This window comes from Triticum dicoccoides, chromosome 3A (genome assembly GCF_002162155.2).
Source record: "Triticum dicoccoides isolate Atlit2015 ecotype Zavitan chromosome 3A, WEW_v2.0, whole genome shotgun sequence".
Taxonomy (NCBI): domain Eukaryota; kingdom Viridiplantae; phylum Streptophyta; class Magnoliopsida; order Poales; family Poaceae; genus Triticum; species Triticum dicoccoides.
The window spans coordinates 620,736,317-620,751,758 of record NC_041384.1 but is presented as its reverse complement, the minus strand read 5'-3'; the positions used below and the strand labels follow the sequence as shown (position 1 = coordinate 620,751,758).

Sequence of the window (15,442 nt, the reverse complement as noted above, 5' to 3'; positions counted from 1 at the left end):
GTAACTCTTGGAGGGGCGCTCGAGTTTGTATTCCTCGGCCGCAAGGACTTCGGTCCATCTGTCTGCTAGCAAGTCTTGGTCTGCTTGAAGCTGTTGTTGCTTTTTCTTCAGGCTATTTGCTGTGGCCATAAGCCGGTGCTTGAAGCGCTCCTGTTCGACGGGGTCCTCAGGCATGATAAATTCTTCATCGCCGAGGCTCGCCTCGTCTTCGAAGAGAGGCATGTAATTGTCCTCCTCTGGTTCTCCATCTGCTGCCTGCTCTGGAGGGCTGGCTTGTTCATCCTCCGGCTCTATATCGTGCTGGGGAGGATTGTGGTTGTCTTCGGCACTATCCGGAGTGTTATTATCTCCTGTGCCGGTATCACTACTTTTGCTATGGCGGGACTTAGAGTGGCACCGCTGACGTCGGCGCTTGGGTTGCTTCTTGAAGGGGTCATCCTTCACTGTCTCGTCGCCATTGCCTTCGTTAGGGGTGTCTACCATATATATGTCGTATGATGATGTAGCGGTCCAGCGCCCTGTAGGCGGTGGTTCCTGCTCGTCTCCTACATCGTCGTCCATACCGTCGATGTCTCCGGAGTCGAAGTCGAGCATGTCGGTTAAATCGTCGACAGTGGCTACTAAGTGGGTGGTGGGTGGGCAGCGAATTTCTTCATCGTCCGCATCCCATTCTAGCCAGACTTAGTTCGGCCAAGGTTCTCCTGACAGGGAGAGGGACCTCAATGAATTTAGCACATCGCCAAAGGGCGAGTGCTGAAAGATATCCGCGGAGGTGAACTCCATGATCGACGCCCAGTCGGATTCGACGGCACGGATGTAAGCAGCTCGAAGTCCGTGGCCGTAGGTGAATCCAGTGGTTCGGCGACACGGCTCTCGTAAGAGGTGAAGTCAGTATTCGGCTCTATCGCCACTGAGAGTGTGGCCTCAATGGCGGGGTCTATCCCTCCACTCTCGGATGACGTGATTTGCTCCAGATTGACGGCCGGAGTAGTTGTAGCGATCTCCCGAACACTGTCCGACGGCAGAGTTACGTCGTGCTCGTCGTGACTGTGCGGCACACCTGACACGGGCTCGAATCCGTCGAAGATCAAGTCTCCGCGGATGTCGGTAGTGTAGTTTAAATTTCCAAATCTGACCTGATGGCCAGGGGTGTAGCTCTCGATCTGGTCTAGATGGCCAAGCGAATTGGCCCGCAGTGCGAAGCCGCCGAATACAAAGATCTGTCCGGGGAGGAAAACCTCACCCTAGACCGCATCGCTACCGATGATCGAGGGAGCCATCAAGCCTTATGGTGATGACACAGTGGAACTCTCAATGAAAGCACCAATGTCGGTGTCAAAACCGGCGGATCTCGGGTAGGGGGTCCCGAACTGTGCGTCTAAGGCGGATGGTAACAGGAGGCAGGGGACACGATGTTTACCCAGGTTCGGGCCCTCTTGATGGAGGTAATACCCTACGTCCTGCTTGATTGTTCTTGATGATATAAGTATTACAAGAGTTGATCTACCACGAGATCGTAAAGGCTAAACTCTAGAAGCTAGCCTATGGTATGATTGTATGTTGTCCTATGGACTAAACCCTCCGGTTTATATAGACACCGGAGGGGGCTAGGGTTACACAGAGTCGGTTAAAAGGGAGGATATCTACATATCTGTATTGCCTAGCTTGCCTTCCATGCCAAGGAGAATCCCATCCGGACACAGGACGAAGTCTTCAATCTTGTATCTTCATAGTCCAACAGTCCGGCCAAAGGATATAATCCGGCTGTCCGGAGACCCCCTAATCCAGGACTCCCTCACTAGCAAAGTGCATAAGTTTGATCAATGGTAATATAACATCAACTGGCACTGGGCACTATGTCAATAGGTTAGTCCCAAAAAATGATATAAAGTTGCTATAAAATGATTGTAAAACATCTAAGAATGATAATATAACAACATGAATACTTGATAAATTATAGATACGTTGGAGACGTATCAAGATGCATAGCAACAAGGGGGAGAGTGTGTCTACATACCCTCGTAGACCGTGAGGGGAAGCGTTTGACAACACGGTTGATGTAGTCAAACTTCTTCTAGCTCCGACCGATCAAGTACCGAACGTATAGCACCTCCGAGTTCTGCACATGTTCAGCTTGGTGGCGTCCCTTGCCTTCTTGATCCAATAAGACATCGAGCTAGTAGATGAGTTCTGTCAGCACGATGGCTGGTGATGGTGATGGTGAAGTGATCCGCGCAGGGCTTCGCCTAAGCACTACAAAGATATGACCGTGGGAGTAAACGGTGGAGAGGGGTGCCGCACACGGCTAGGCAATTGTCTGATGTGTGCTACCCCCCCCCCCCCACACACACATATATATATACATAAACACTATTCTGATCACGGGATCAAAATAATATTCTGATCACAACATGAACTTCCCGAGTAACGCGCCTGACCTTCCCCGAGTACTAGGTTGAACTTCAGCTAAAAGGTGTCCAAATGGGGCTTGCGATATACCGTTGGATAGCTATGGACATCAGTATCATGACCCAAGTTAAATTTTTGGCAAAATGTAAGCGGTTTAAGAGCAGTTTTGAAAACCGTTACTTCTTCACATAAAAAACTTGAATCGTATTTTCGGTTGCATTTTTAAACCGTTTATCGGAATGAGGCAAATAATATGGCGTTGGAAAGCTGCTGCAAAACCGCTCCTTCCATATGTTGAAAGTTTTCTCTAATTCCCTACGGTTAAAGAGTAATTCGGAAAATCGTAAAATTTCGCAAACCGAACACCCGAGTTCGTATTTTTGACGCCATTTCTAAACGGCTAATCCAATTGAGGCAAATAATATGGCGTTGGAAAGCTTATGAAAATGCGCTACTTTTTTATGTTAAAAGTTTTTTCTAATTTTGAATGGTTTAAAAGTAATTTAGAAAATGGTACAAGTTCCACCGAGTTCATATTTTCGAGCTAATTTATTAACCGTACATCCAAATGCAGCAAATGATATGGCGTTGGAAAGCTCAAAGAAATGTGAAACTTTTTTGTATATATTGTTTCTCCTAATTCATTACGGTTTTATGTCAGTTTTGAAAATGGTTAAAAAATGTATTTTTGCCGTAATTTCTACAAACTTTATCGAAATGATGCAAATAATATACCGCTGAAAAGCTACGGAAAATGCGAAACTTTTTCATGTTTATGGTTTTCTCTGATTCCTAGCCGTTTTCAAGTAATTTCAAAAACGGCGAGATCATTCGTTCTGCCCTTTTCACGAAATAGATTGTCAAAAATGCATCGCGTGAAGAACCTGAACTTCTCGGCGTGCGCACCTGAACTTCACTCTGTTTTTCAAGTGTTTTTTTGCTCGTAGCTCTCCATCCACTGCTGGTAGCTCTTCATCCACTCACCGGAATTGAGCAAGTGATATACCGATGGAAAGCTGCTGTAAACACGCAACTTTTCCGTGTTGATCATTTTTTCATACTCGCGACGGTTTAAAACATTTTCATCCGAAATTCATTTAGCGTAGTAGTTGAACTTCCTGCTGTTTTCACGTTGAACTTTTGTGACGTATTTTTGTTTGTAATTTTCTCATCCATTCATCGGTGTTACACAAATGATATTCCTTTTGTACAAACCTCTCTCACAATATGTTTTTTAACAAACCTCAATGGTGAGATCATGATTTTTGCATTCATCGCGAATGGATATGCACTGCGTGAAGTAGTTGAACTTCAGGGGCATGCTTGTTTGAACTTCACTCTGTTTTTACATGTAATTGAAGGTCGGACGTCTAGCACTAGAGTTCTCGAACTTCACTCGGAGAAGCACGTGAACTTCTTGCAACAAACGTTTTAGGCTTTTAGTTTTACATTCTTTTATCCTCACCTGAAACGCATTCCGCATAGTAGTTGAACTCCCCGTTGTTTTTCCCTTGAACTTCTGTCACTCGCTCGTTGGCAGGTTTTACTCTTGGGTCGTGATGAACTTGCGTTTTTGCAATTTTACGGCCTGATTTGTTTGACCTGAACTTCCTTCAGTGCTAGGTCGAACTTCTGCCAACATTGCCCAAATGGGGCTTGCGACATACTGTTGGAAAGCTATGGACACCAGTATCATGACCCAACTTAAATTTTTGGCAAAATGCAAGCGGTTTAAGGGCAGTTTTGAAAACCATTTTTTCTTCGCACAAAGAACATGAATGGTATTTTCGATCGCATTTCTAAACCGTTTATCGAAATGAGGCATACAATATGGCGTTGGAAATCTGCTGCAAAACCGCCCCTTCCACATGTTGAAAGTTTTCTCTAATTCCCTATGGTTAAAGAGTAATTTGAAAAAACATAAAATTTCGTGAACCGAATAGCTGAGTTCGTTTTTTCGATGTCATTTCTAAACGGCTAATCCAATGGAGGCATATGATACGACATTGGAAAGCTTATGAAAATGCGCTACTTTTTTATCTTGAAAGTTTTTTTCTAATTTTGAATGGTTTAAGAGTAATTTAGAAAATGATCCAAGTCCTACCGAGTTCGTATTTTCGAGCTAATTTTTTAACCGTATGTCCGAATGCAGTAAATGATATGGCGTTGGAAAGCTTGAACAAATGTGAAACTTTTTGTATGTATTGTTTCTTCCAATTCTTTACGGTTTTAAGTCAGTTTTGAAAATGGCGAAAAACGTATTTTCACTATAATTTCTACAAACTTTATTGGAATGGGGCAATTAATATATCGCTCAAAAGCTACGAAAAATGTGAAACTTTTTTCATGTTGATGGTTTTCTCTGATTCCTAGCCATTTTCAAGTAATTTCTAAAACGGCGGGATCATGCGTTCTGCCTTTATCGCGAAACAGATTCTTCGAAAATGCACCGCGTGAAGAACCTGAACTTCTCGGCGCGTGTACCTGAACTTCACTCTGTTTTTTCACGTTCTTTTTTTGCTCGTAGCTCTTCATCCACTGCTTGTAACTCTCCGTCCACTCACGGGAATTGAGCAGGTGATATACGGATGGAAAGCTTCTGTAAACATGCAAGTTTCCCGTGTTGATCATCTTTTCATACTAGCGACAATTTTAAAAGTTTTTCATCTGATATTCATTCAATGTAGTAGGTGAACTTCCTGGTGTTTTCACGTTGAACTTCTGTGACGTATTTTTCATTTGTAGTTTTCTCATCCATCCGTCAAGTGTTACACAAATGATACTCCTTTTGTACAAACCCCTCTCACAATAATTTTTCTTAACTTCTTGCCGTTTTGAAATAAATTAGAAAATGACGAGATCATGATTTCTGCCTTCATCGCGAATGGAAATGCACTGCGTGAAGTAGTTGAACTTCTCGGGCAGGTTTGATTGAACTTCACTCTGTTTTTGACGTGCTATTTTTTGCACTGCGTGAAGTAGTTGAACTTTTGGGGCAAGTCTGTTTGAACTTCACTCTGTTTCACTTTATTGTATTTTTCTTATATGAAACACACACCATGTAGTACGTGAACTTTTGGTTGTTATCACGTTGAACTTCTCTCTGCTTTGAGAGAGTTATTTTAAAACACAAAAAACAACATATTTTTTATGTATTTTGGACATGTAAATACACGGTGAACCTCTCTCACAAGAACTTTTTAACTTTTCCTCACCGAGCACTTGAACTTCTAGCAACCATTTTTTTCGTTTATGAGATTGTTTTTAAAAGTGCAAAAAATGGCGTTGTGTTTTTATTTTTTGAACAGGTAAATCCTAGGTTTGAATGAACTCCGAACTTCTCTGTTATTTCAATTTGAACTTCACATTTTTATATTTTGAGTAAAGAATTGTATTCAATTTTTATACGGGAAAAACTTAGTTTTGAAATAATTTTGGCTATTTTTTTCACGCACTTCACCATTTCGAATGAACAAACCCTTTGAATTCCTCGGAGGTCCGCCTTTGAACTATCGCAGAAGATGAAGTGGAAATTCTCGAACATATTCTTTTTTTCTACTCTATAATGCTTTTCTTGATTTTGTTTGTAATTAATTGCAGCCATGCTATGACCGAATTGAGATGAACGAAATTAATACTTTACATAGGCATAAAAACACAAATTAATAGTTTAGCATAAAAATTGAGGTTTTTATATACTACGAACTTCTCTGTTATTTTAAATTGAACTTCTTTAATCCTATTCTTAAAAATATATTTTTAAATAAGCATCAAACTTTTTAAAATTAAACTGCATACTTTTATTTTTCCTAGAAACGAAAATAATTTAAGTTTTTCATATACATCAAACTACTCCATTATTTTAATTTGATCTTTGTCATTTTATTCTTTGGTAACAAGGAAATTTTGACTTTTTATAAATATTGAACTTCTCTATTTTTCTAATTTGGACTTCTTGGTTTATTTTCTGTTAGTAATAGAAATACCCTTGTTTTTTGTAGAAATTTTTTTGAACCGATTCGTTAGGAAGGTCAAGTCGGCCGTCGCTAGAAGGTCACAAGTTGTTGTTGATCCATAGGAGCACCAAGTCGTCGCCATACAAGGAAGAGTGTCGCGTCATCATCGTCACTGGGCGGGTTACTAAGTTAAACACCCTAACTTTTCTTTTTCTGTTCTGCAGAATGCAAGTGTGAATAACTTGACAACATGATGTACAAAGAGTGCCAGTGTTCCAGAAAAATATACTTAACATACTTTTGACCTTCACGAATAAAACATTTTGACCTTTCAGCCCCTTTTTTTGTTCCAACAACTGACTAAACTAGGCAAAAACTTTTTTTTGTAGTTGAACTGATACACCAGGCAAAGCTGCAATAGTGGCCAATTTTTCAGATAGATAAACACAAAACATATGTTTTATGCACTGGAGTTTTGCTGCGGACACTTGAATACTTTTTCCTTTTGCACAAACTACTTTACGAAGAATCATCACATTTCACAAAGGTCATTTAACCACAAGATTGTGGGCACACAGACTCGCAAATGGGAGGTGCACCATATTTTTTAGGAACACCAAGCTTGAGTGATAGTGGAAAGAAAGAATCATAAACTAAAGAGTATATTGATCAAAGTGTTTTACGTACACATAAGAGTACATAAGCTTTTCAGACAACAACATGTTGCCTTAGAAGTTATCTAATCAATTATGAAGAAGTTAAGAAATGAAGAACAAGAGAGGAAAAACATGTTTGAATATACTAAAAAAACATCTCTGAACCTTCACATCCACATCACTCTGAACTTCAGTCCTCCTTCAAACCGCAAACTTTTTCCTGGTACACATATGTGACCTTCTCCTGTCTATTTATTTGAACTTATTTTCAAGACAAAAAGTTCTGGCGTCAATTTTCCTAACATGTAAAATGGAAGACAAACAAAATCATTAGCAAAAATAGACGGTGGGCAGGATATTGTTCCCACGTTATCCACATAAGTACACAAGTTGCTGAATTTTCTTTGATGTAATTTTTCAAATACAAGCACACAAAAAATCATCGAAGCAACATACTCTTTGACCATTTTCTGCTAAGTAGCTATACTTATGCATTCTTTTTCCATTTTCTTTGACTCTTCAATTTTTTTCGTAAAAGAACAATACAAGGACTAAACTGACAAAATTAGAGTCTCAGAACTAAACGAAAGTTGCAACATGCTCCACAATGGAAGTCTGATCTCATCTGATCAGATCATCCAAGTTTGTGTGTAGTAAAAAACAACTGTGCTTCGGCCTTCCATTTCAGAAGTCCTCTCCTCTTGGGTTGGATCAATCAAACCTAGAGGAATCATCCATCCATCCTCTCACCAAAACACAAGGCACGGATACACTAGTAGTCAAACATGGAAGCAACATTGACCAAAACCAAAACTAACCGTGTAGCCATCAGTAATTGCACCATGCCTTCCCCTCCCAAGTAAGCAATTCTTGCTAATAAATTGCTCCGGCGATGCACGCAAGGGACCAAAAAACTTGGGACATCTCCTGCCCTACTACCACCATTAGTAGTAATTCAGTACTATACTCTGCTCCGCTTTGCTCTGTTGTATCACCGCTACTGCTGCTGCTACTCCACTTCCTTGACAGGCCGCCTGTCAACACCACCGCCACCCTGCTACCGGTGGCAACTATTGGCGGCATCCGAGACCCGCTGCACGATCATCACCTCCGCCGCATCGACCGCCTCCCATGTCCCACTGGTCACCACCTCCCTGCACCACACACACGCTGCAGGTCAAAATGACATACAGGCAGGACTGATTTCGTGGGTAAAGAACATGCAAACCCGGTTGAGACCTGTTGTAGTACCTACCTCTCGCTCGTCCCAGCTTTGAGCTCCCCCTTAGAGATACTGATCTGCACGCCCGTAACCTGCACTCTGACGACGAACCATTAGTCCAAACCATAGCCTTGTCGGTTAACCATTTGTGGCTGCGCTTCGGTGGTGTGGGAGATATGTACGTACCCGTTCGATCTCACGTATGGTCCTCCCGGCATAGCCGATGACGGCGCCCACGTACTCATCCGCGACACCCATGGTGAGGGTCCCTTGCACGTCGTTGTCGTAGTCAGGCGATCTCACGGGTGTGTTAGGCTGGAGGAATTCAAGAGAAGATGGTTCAGGTTTTGTTGCAGAGGTCAATAGCACTAGTTGGTAAACTGGGGATAGTAGATATTTTGCAACCACTACATATGGAAAAATAGCTGCTACAGGGGAGCCATGATGGATCTTGCCGGCCATGGCTTGATTTGCGAGTGGGGACGACAGCACGTTCCAAGAAACATGGGCGGAGGGCAGGCCGCGTCGGAGGGGAGGGAAGGTCGCGGCAGAGTGCTGGGAAGGTCACGCCGGAGGGGAAGTTGGGGGCAGGTGGAAGGGAGGTGGTCGGGGCAGAGGGCGGTGGTGGAGGTGGTCGGGGCGGTGGTTGGAGGCAAGGGCGGAGGTGGCTAGGGCGGGGTGAGCCGCCGAGGTGGCGAGCACGGCCGAGCTCGGCCTTCTCGCGCCGTCGGCCTGAGGCGGGTGCTGCCGGGGGAGCAAGGTGGGAAGGCGGCCGGATCCAGGAGTGGGGCGGCGCGGGGGCCGGCTCAGGCGCGGGAGCAGCGAGGCGGCCGGATCCAGGAGTGGGGAGGCGCGGGGGCTGGATCTCGGCCCGCGGAGTGGCGCGCGGGTTAGATGCGATGGCGGTGGCGGTTCTGGGGGCTGATGGTGGGGGACGATGGGTCGGACTGCAGGAGGTGGGATCGAGGGAGTGCGGGAGATGCGGGATGGATGGTCATAGTATTTTTTTACTTCGTTCCAGCGCGGTTCGGGAGTTCGGGAACCTATGATCGAGCCCTTATAGGGCCGGTGTGATCCAAATAGTTATTCTAATCCCAGGATTAGAATAGTGTCACCCTATATATATATAGGTGGGAGGGAGAGGGGAGGCAGCCAGGGTGCTCCCCAAGTAGGATCCGAATCCGACTTGGGGTTTCCCCAAGTGGCGTCCCTGCCTTATTTCACCGGAGAAGAAAGGGAAGGGGAAGAGAGAAAGGAAAGGGGGGCCAAACCCCCTTTTTCCTTCTCCCAATTCGGCCTCCTGCCATAGGGGGGCGCGCCACCCCTTGTGGGATGGTGTGCTCCCCTCTCATGGCCCATATGGCCCATATATCCCCCCGGGGGTTCCCGTAACCCCTCCGATACTCCGATAAATACCCAATACACTCCGGAACACTTCCGGTGTCTGAATACTATCGTTCTATATATATAAATATTTACCTCTCAACCATTTTGAGATTCCTCATCATGTTCGTGATCTCATCTAAGACTCCAAAAAACATTCGTCACCAAATCACATAACTCATATAATACAATATCGTCATCGAACGTTAAGCATGCGGACCCTACGGGTTCGAGAACTAGGTAGACATGACCGAGACACATTTTCGATCAATAACCAATAAAGGAACCTGGATGCTCATATTGGCTCCTACATATTCTACAAAGATCTTTATCTGTCGAACTATTATGACAATATACAGAATTCCCTTTGTCCATTGATATGTTACTTGCCCGAGATTCGATCGTCGGTATCTTCATACCTAGTTCAATCTCGTTACCGGAAAGTCTCTTTACTCGTTCCATAATACATCACCTCATGACTAACTCCTTAGTCGTTTGCTTGCAAGCTTATGATGTGTATTTCTGAGAGGCCCAGAGATACCTCTTCGATACTCGGAGTGACAAATCCTAATCTCGATCTATGCCAACTCAACAAACACCTTCGGAGATACATGTAGAGCATCTTTATAATCACTCAGTTACATTGTGATGTTTGATAGCACACAAGGCATTCCTCCGGTATCCAGGAGTTGCATAATCTCATAGTTGAGGGAATATGTATTTGACATGAAGAAAGCAATAGCAATAAAATTGAACGATCAATATGCTAAGCTAACAGATGGGTCTTGTCCATCACATCATTCTCCTAATGATGTGATCCCATTATCAAATGAGAACTCATGTCTGCGGTCAGGAAACCTTAACCATCTTTGATCAATGAGCTAGTCAAGTAGAGGCTCACTAGGGACACATTGTTTGTCTATGTATTCACACATGTATTTAGGTTTCCGATCAATAGAATTCTAGCATGAATAATAAACATTTATCATGAATAAGGAAATACAAAATAACAACTTTATTATTGCCTCTAGGGCATATTTCCTTCATTACTGTCAAAAGCAAGTTCCCTATCCCAGTTATTGATGAGCTCTTGGATGAACTTGCAGGCTCTTGTTGGTTTTCCAAACTTGACTTGAGATCTGGATATCATCAAATCAGATTAGCCCCTGGAGAAGAGCATAAAACTGCATTTCAGACTCATTTTGGACATTTTGAGTTTCTGGTCCTTTCACAAATACTAACTGGTGGACCTAACACGTTTCAGTTTGCTATGAGTGACACCTTATCCCCTTGTTGAAGGAAATATGCAGTTTTCTTCTTTTATGATATATTGGTCTTCGGCACTTCTTATGCTCTACATTTGCAACACTTTGTAGAAGTACTAAAATTATTAATGCAACATCAATGGCAGGTGAAACTGTCTGAATGCTCTTTTTCTCAAACACAAATTGCTTATTTGGGGAACATCATTAATGGACAAGGTGTTTCTACTGATCCAGCAAAAATCTCTGTTATTCAGGATTGGCCTACTCATGTATCTGCTAAAGAGGTTAGGGGTTTTCTGGGTCTGGCTGGCTATTACAGAAAGTGTATTCGTCATTATGGGATTGTGAGCAAGCCATTGCCAAATCTATTGAAAAAAGGGGTGTCATTCCACTTGACAGCAAATGAACAACAAGCTTTTGCACTACTTAAGCATGCCCTAGTAACAACTCTTGTTTTCGCTCTTCCTAATTTCTCTTCGACTTTTGTGATAGAAACAGATGCTTGTGATGTGGGTATTGGGGCAGTACTTATGCAGAATGGGCATCCATTGGCTTATGTTAGCAAAGCTCTAGGCCCCAGGAATCAGACTCTTTATGTGTATGAAAAATAATACTTAGCAATCCTGTTGGCTGTTGACCACTGGAGACAGTATTTGCAGGTTTCAGAGCTTCTAATCTGAACTGACTAATGCTACTTCTTGAACTTGCGTTGATTTTTTCCTTGAAGAGGAAAGGGTGATGTAGCAAAGTAGAGATAAGTATTTCCCTTAGTTAAGAACCAATGTACCAGTCCAGTAGGAGGCACAAGCAAGCCTCCGATCTACACACCTGCAGAAACTAACAACCACTTGCACACAACGCGAGAAAGGGGTTGCCAATCCCTTCACGGTCACGAACAAGAGTGAGATCTAATAAATATAGATATAAATGATAAGTAAAAGAGCAAACTAAAGTAAATATAAATAAATTGTAGCAAGGTTTTTTTTGGTTTATAGATCTGAAAATATATGATGGAAAACAGACCCGGGGGCCATAGGTTTCACTAGAGGCTTCTCTCTTGAAAGAAAGCATACGGTGGGTAAACAAATTACTGTCGAGCAATTGATAGAAAAGTGCAAAGTTATGATGATATCCAAGGCAATGATCATGAATATAGGCATCACGTCCGCGTCAAGTACACCAAAATGATTCTGCATCTACTACTATTACTCCACATATCGACCGCTATCCAGCATGCATCTAGAGTATTAAGTTCATAAGAACGGAGTAACGCCTTAAGTAAGATGACATGATGTAGAGGGATAAGGTCAAGCAATATGATGAAAACCCCATATTTTTACCCTTGATGGCAACAATACAATACGTGCGTCGCTAGCCCTACTATGTCACTTGGTGAGGACACCGCAAGATTGAACCCAAAACTAAGCATCTCTCCCATTGCAAGAAAAACTAATCTAGTTGGCCAAACCAAACTGATATTTCGAAGAAAAATACGAAGATATTTGATCATGCATAAAAGAGTACAAAAAAGACTCAAATAATATTCATAGACAATCTGATCATAAATCCACAATTCGTTAGATCTCGACAAACACACCACAAAAGAATATAACATCGGATAGAACTCCAAGAACATCGAGGAGAACATGGTATTGAAGATCATAGAGAGAGAAGAAGCCATCTAGCTACTAGCTATGGACCCATAGGTCTATGGTAAACTACTCACGCTTCATCGGAAGGGCAGCAAGGTTGATGTAGATGTCCTCCGTGATTGAATCCCCCTCCAGCAGGGTGCCAGAAAAGGCCCCAAGATGGGATCTCACGGGAACAGATGGTTGCAACGGCGAAAAAGTATTTTGGTGGATGCCTCCGATGGTTTGGGAATATTTGGGAATTTATTGTGCAATGATTGGGGTTGGGGGACTCCCGAGGTGTCCACAAGCCAGGGGGCCTAGGGCGTGTCCTGATGGCTTGTGAGCCCCTCGGGAGTCCTCTGACCCCCTCTCCAAGTCCTGCGGGTGTCTTCTAGTCCAAGAAAAATCATCACGAAAGTTTTATTTCGTCTGGACTCCATTTGGTATTTCTTTTCTGTAAAACTCAAAAACAAGGAAAAACAGAAAGGGCTCTAGGTTAATAGGTTAGTCCCAAAAATAATATAAAATAGCATATTAATGCATATAAAACATCCAAAACAGATAATATAATAGCATGGGATAATCAAAAATTATAGATACGTTCGAGACGTATCAACCAATGAAGTTTGGCTAGTTTATCTGAACAGCGTTTGCACACCAAGTGGCAACGGAAAGCTCTTACAAAGCTATTGGGCCTTCAGTACAGGATTTGTTACAAAAGGGGGGTTGACAACAGTGTTGCTGATTCACTTTCCAGAAAACCACACAGTTCCTCTGGTATGTTACCCGAAATGCACCTTATCTCTTCAGCGCAACCTGCTTGGCTTGAAGATATTATGCAGAGCTATGTGGGTGATAAATTTTTCACTGAGTTACTTCAAAAATTGTCCACGAGTTCCTCTTCTGATAGTAAGTTTACTTTGACAACTGACATTCTTCGTACTGAGAATTGTGTTTGGGTAGATGATGTACCAAAGTTGCACAAGCAAATTGTATCTGCTTTCCATGATAGTCCCATTGGAGGGCACTCGGGCTTCCCGGTTACTTATCGTCGTATCAGGTGACTATTTCGTTGGAAACACATGAGGGGATTTATCAAACAGTATGTACAACATTGTCTGATTTGTCAGCAAGCAAAGCTAGAACATGTATCCTATCCTGGTCTGTTGCAGCCATTACCTGTTCCCAAACTTCCTTGGGACATGGTGACAATGGATTTCGTCGAGGGGTTGCCACCATCTGGTCAGTACAATTGCCTGTTTGTGGTCATCGATAAATTTTCCAAGTATGGTCATTTCGTTCCCATATGCGCCATCCATTCACTGCAGAAACATTCGCCGAAACCTTTCTCAATTCAGTATATCGCCTGCATGGTATGCCTCAATTTATTGCCTCAGACAGAGATCGTATCTTCACTAGTGTCTTTTGCCAAGAATTATTTTCTAAGTTTGGTACTCTACTTCGAATGAGCTCTGCTCGCCATCCACAGTCTGATGGGTAGACCGAACGAGTTAATCAGCGGGTGGAGTGCTTCTTACGATGCTTTGAGATTGTGTATGGGCATGCACCTCGTCACTTTGGTATCTCCCCGGGTGCGGTGATTCAGTCTGTGGACGTGCAACAATGGTTGGATGATCGCAAAGTGGTGTTTGATTCTGTCTGTCAGCATTTATTGAGGCTCAGCAGCGTATGAAAACCCAAGCTGATAAGCACCGCACTGAACTTGTGTTTAATGTGGGCAACACATTTTTTCTGAAACTCGGCCATATTTACAGTCTTCAGTGGAGCCGCGCGCCAACCACAAGCTTGCTTTCAAATTTTATGGCCCCTTTGAAGTGGTGGACGTGTGGGTGAAGTGGCTTACAGACTAGCCCTACCACCTACCGGCCGTGTGCACCCAGTCTTCCATGTTTCACTATTGCGCAAGGCCCTTGCACCGGATGTCAAGTGCTTCCTTTACTTCCTGCTCCTGATGATCAGTTCCAGTATCCAAAGCAAATCCTTCAGCAACGAATTGTTTGTCGGGGCGCTGATTCCCTGATCCAAGTACTCGTCAAATGGAACGATGCACCTGGAGAGGTGGCCACTTGGGAAGACAAAGTGACACTACGCCAGAAGTTTCCACGTGTGCCGGCTTGGGGTCAAGCCGCTTCTAAGTCGGGTGGGATTGTCAGCGAGCAGGAGAAGCGCGAAAATGGGTTTCAAGCATTGGGCCGGCCTAAGCGACAGCCTCGCTTGCCCGCTCGGCTGGCTGGACCGGAGTGGGCCAAGTAGAACGTAGTACTTATATGTGTGGAGGGTTGGTGAGAGGGTAGGAAGGAAGAAACGGCTAGTGGCTGGCGTGTGTTGCGTGTGTGCTCTACCTCCTGAGGAAGACGACTCTCTCCTCCCTTGTGATCACCCCTTTGTAGCTCGAGATTTTGAAATCAATGGTATAATCTGAACCCTAGCCTTCACAGCATAGAACCGGCCCGAGCTCCGCCTTGGACATGGCCATGGCAGTCGTGGCCGGATTCGAACGGGGTGGGCGGTTGGATCACGTATTCGAGGAGGGGGGGTAGGTGCACATGTAGCTAGACGAGCTCGGACAGAGTAAGCACAAAAATGGACAGACAGCTATTCAATCACATAGCTTCCAGAAGGTCAGCGGTCGATCGCCACGCCAAGATCCCCTGCCGTATAGATGCGGACACACGGTGAGGTGAGGTCAACTGGAAGGAAGGAATGAAGGTGCATCACGCTATTATTAGGAATTACGGATGGGGCGGCAGTTTGAATGATCACTACGTACTACTAACAAATCAGGGACTACTACATCCCGATGAATCCATATATAATCCGATAGTAGTGTCATACTGCTGGTACGACTTTTTTTTTATTATCTCAATTTCCTTGCTGCCCAAGCTTGTGACTCGCA

General features: G+C 43.6%; 1 protein-coding gene across 4 annotated transcripts; it reads right to left on the bottom strand.

Annotated features, from left to right (window-relative positions):
- Window positions 1-7,053: 7,053 nt before the first annotated feature.
- Window positions 7,054-9,216, bottom strand: LOC119269639. 4 transcript variants are annotated; one of them, XR_005133678.1, is made up of 4 exons: window positions 8,430-9,213; window positions 8,277-8,335; window positions 7,840-8,175; window positions 7,054-7,319 (listed from the first exon to the last, which is right to left on the bottom strand). XR_005133678.1 is itself a non-coding variant. In XM_037551522.1 (4 exons), the coding sequence occupies exons 1-4, from the start codon at window positions 8,703-8,705 to the stop codon at window positions 8,079-8,081; spliced, it is 342 nt and encodes a 113-aa protein (XP_037407419.1). In that variant the 5' UTR covers window positions 8,706-9,216; the 3' UTR covers window positions 7,343-8,078. The 4 variants fall into 4 exon arrangements, 3 of the variants coding, with proteins under 3 accessions (XP_037407419.1, XP_037407420.1, XP_037407418.1); XM_037551522.1 differs by lacking the exon at window positions 7,054-7,319 and having other exon boundaries at window positions 7,343-8,175; window positions 8,430-8,558; window positions 8,649-9,216; XM_037551523.1 differs by lacking the exon at window positions 7,054-7,319 and having other exon boundaries at window positions 7,343-8,175; window positions 8,430-8,558; window positions 8,655-9,216.
- Window positions 9,217-15,442: the final 6,226 nt, after the last annotated feature.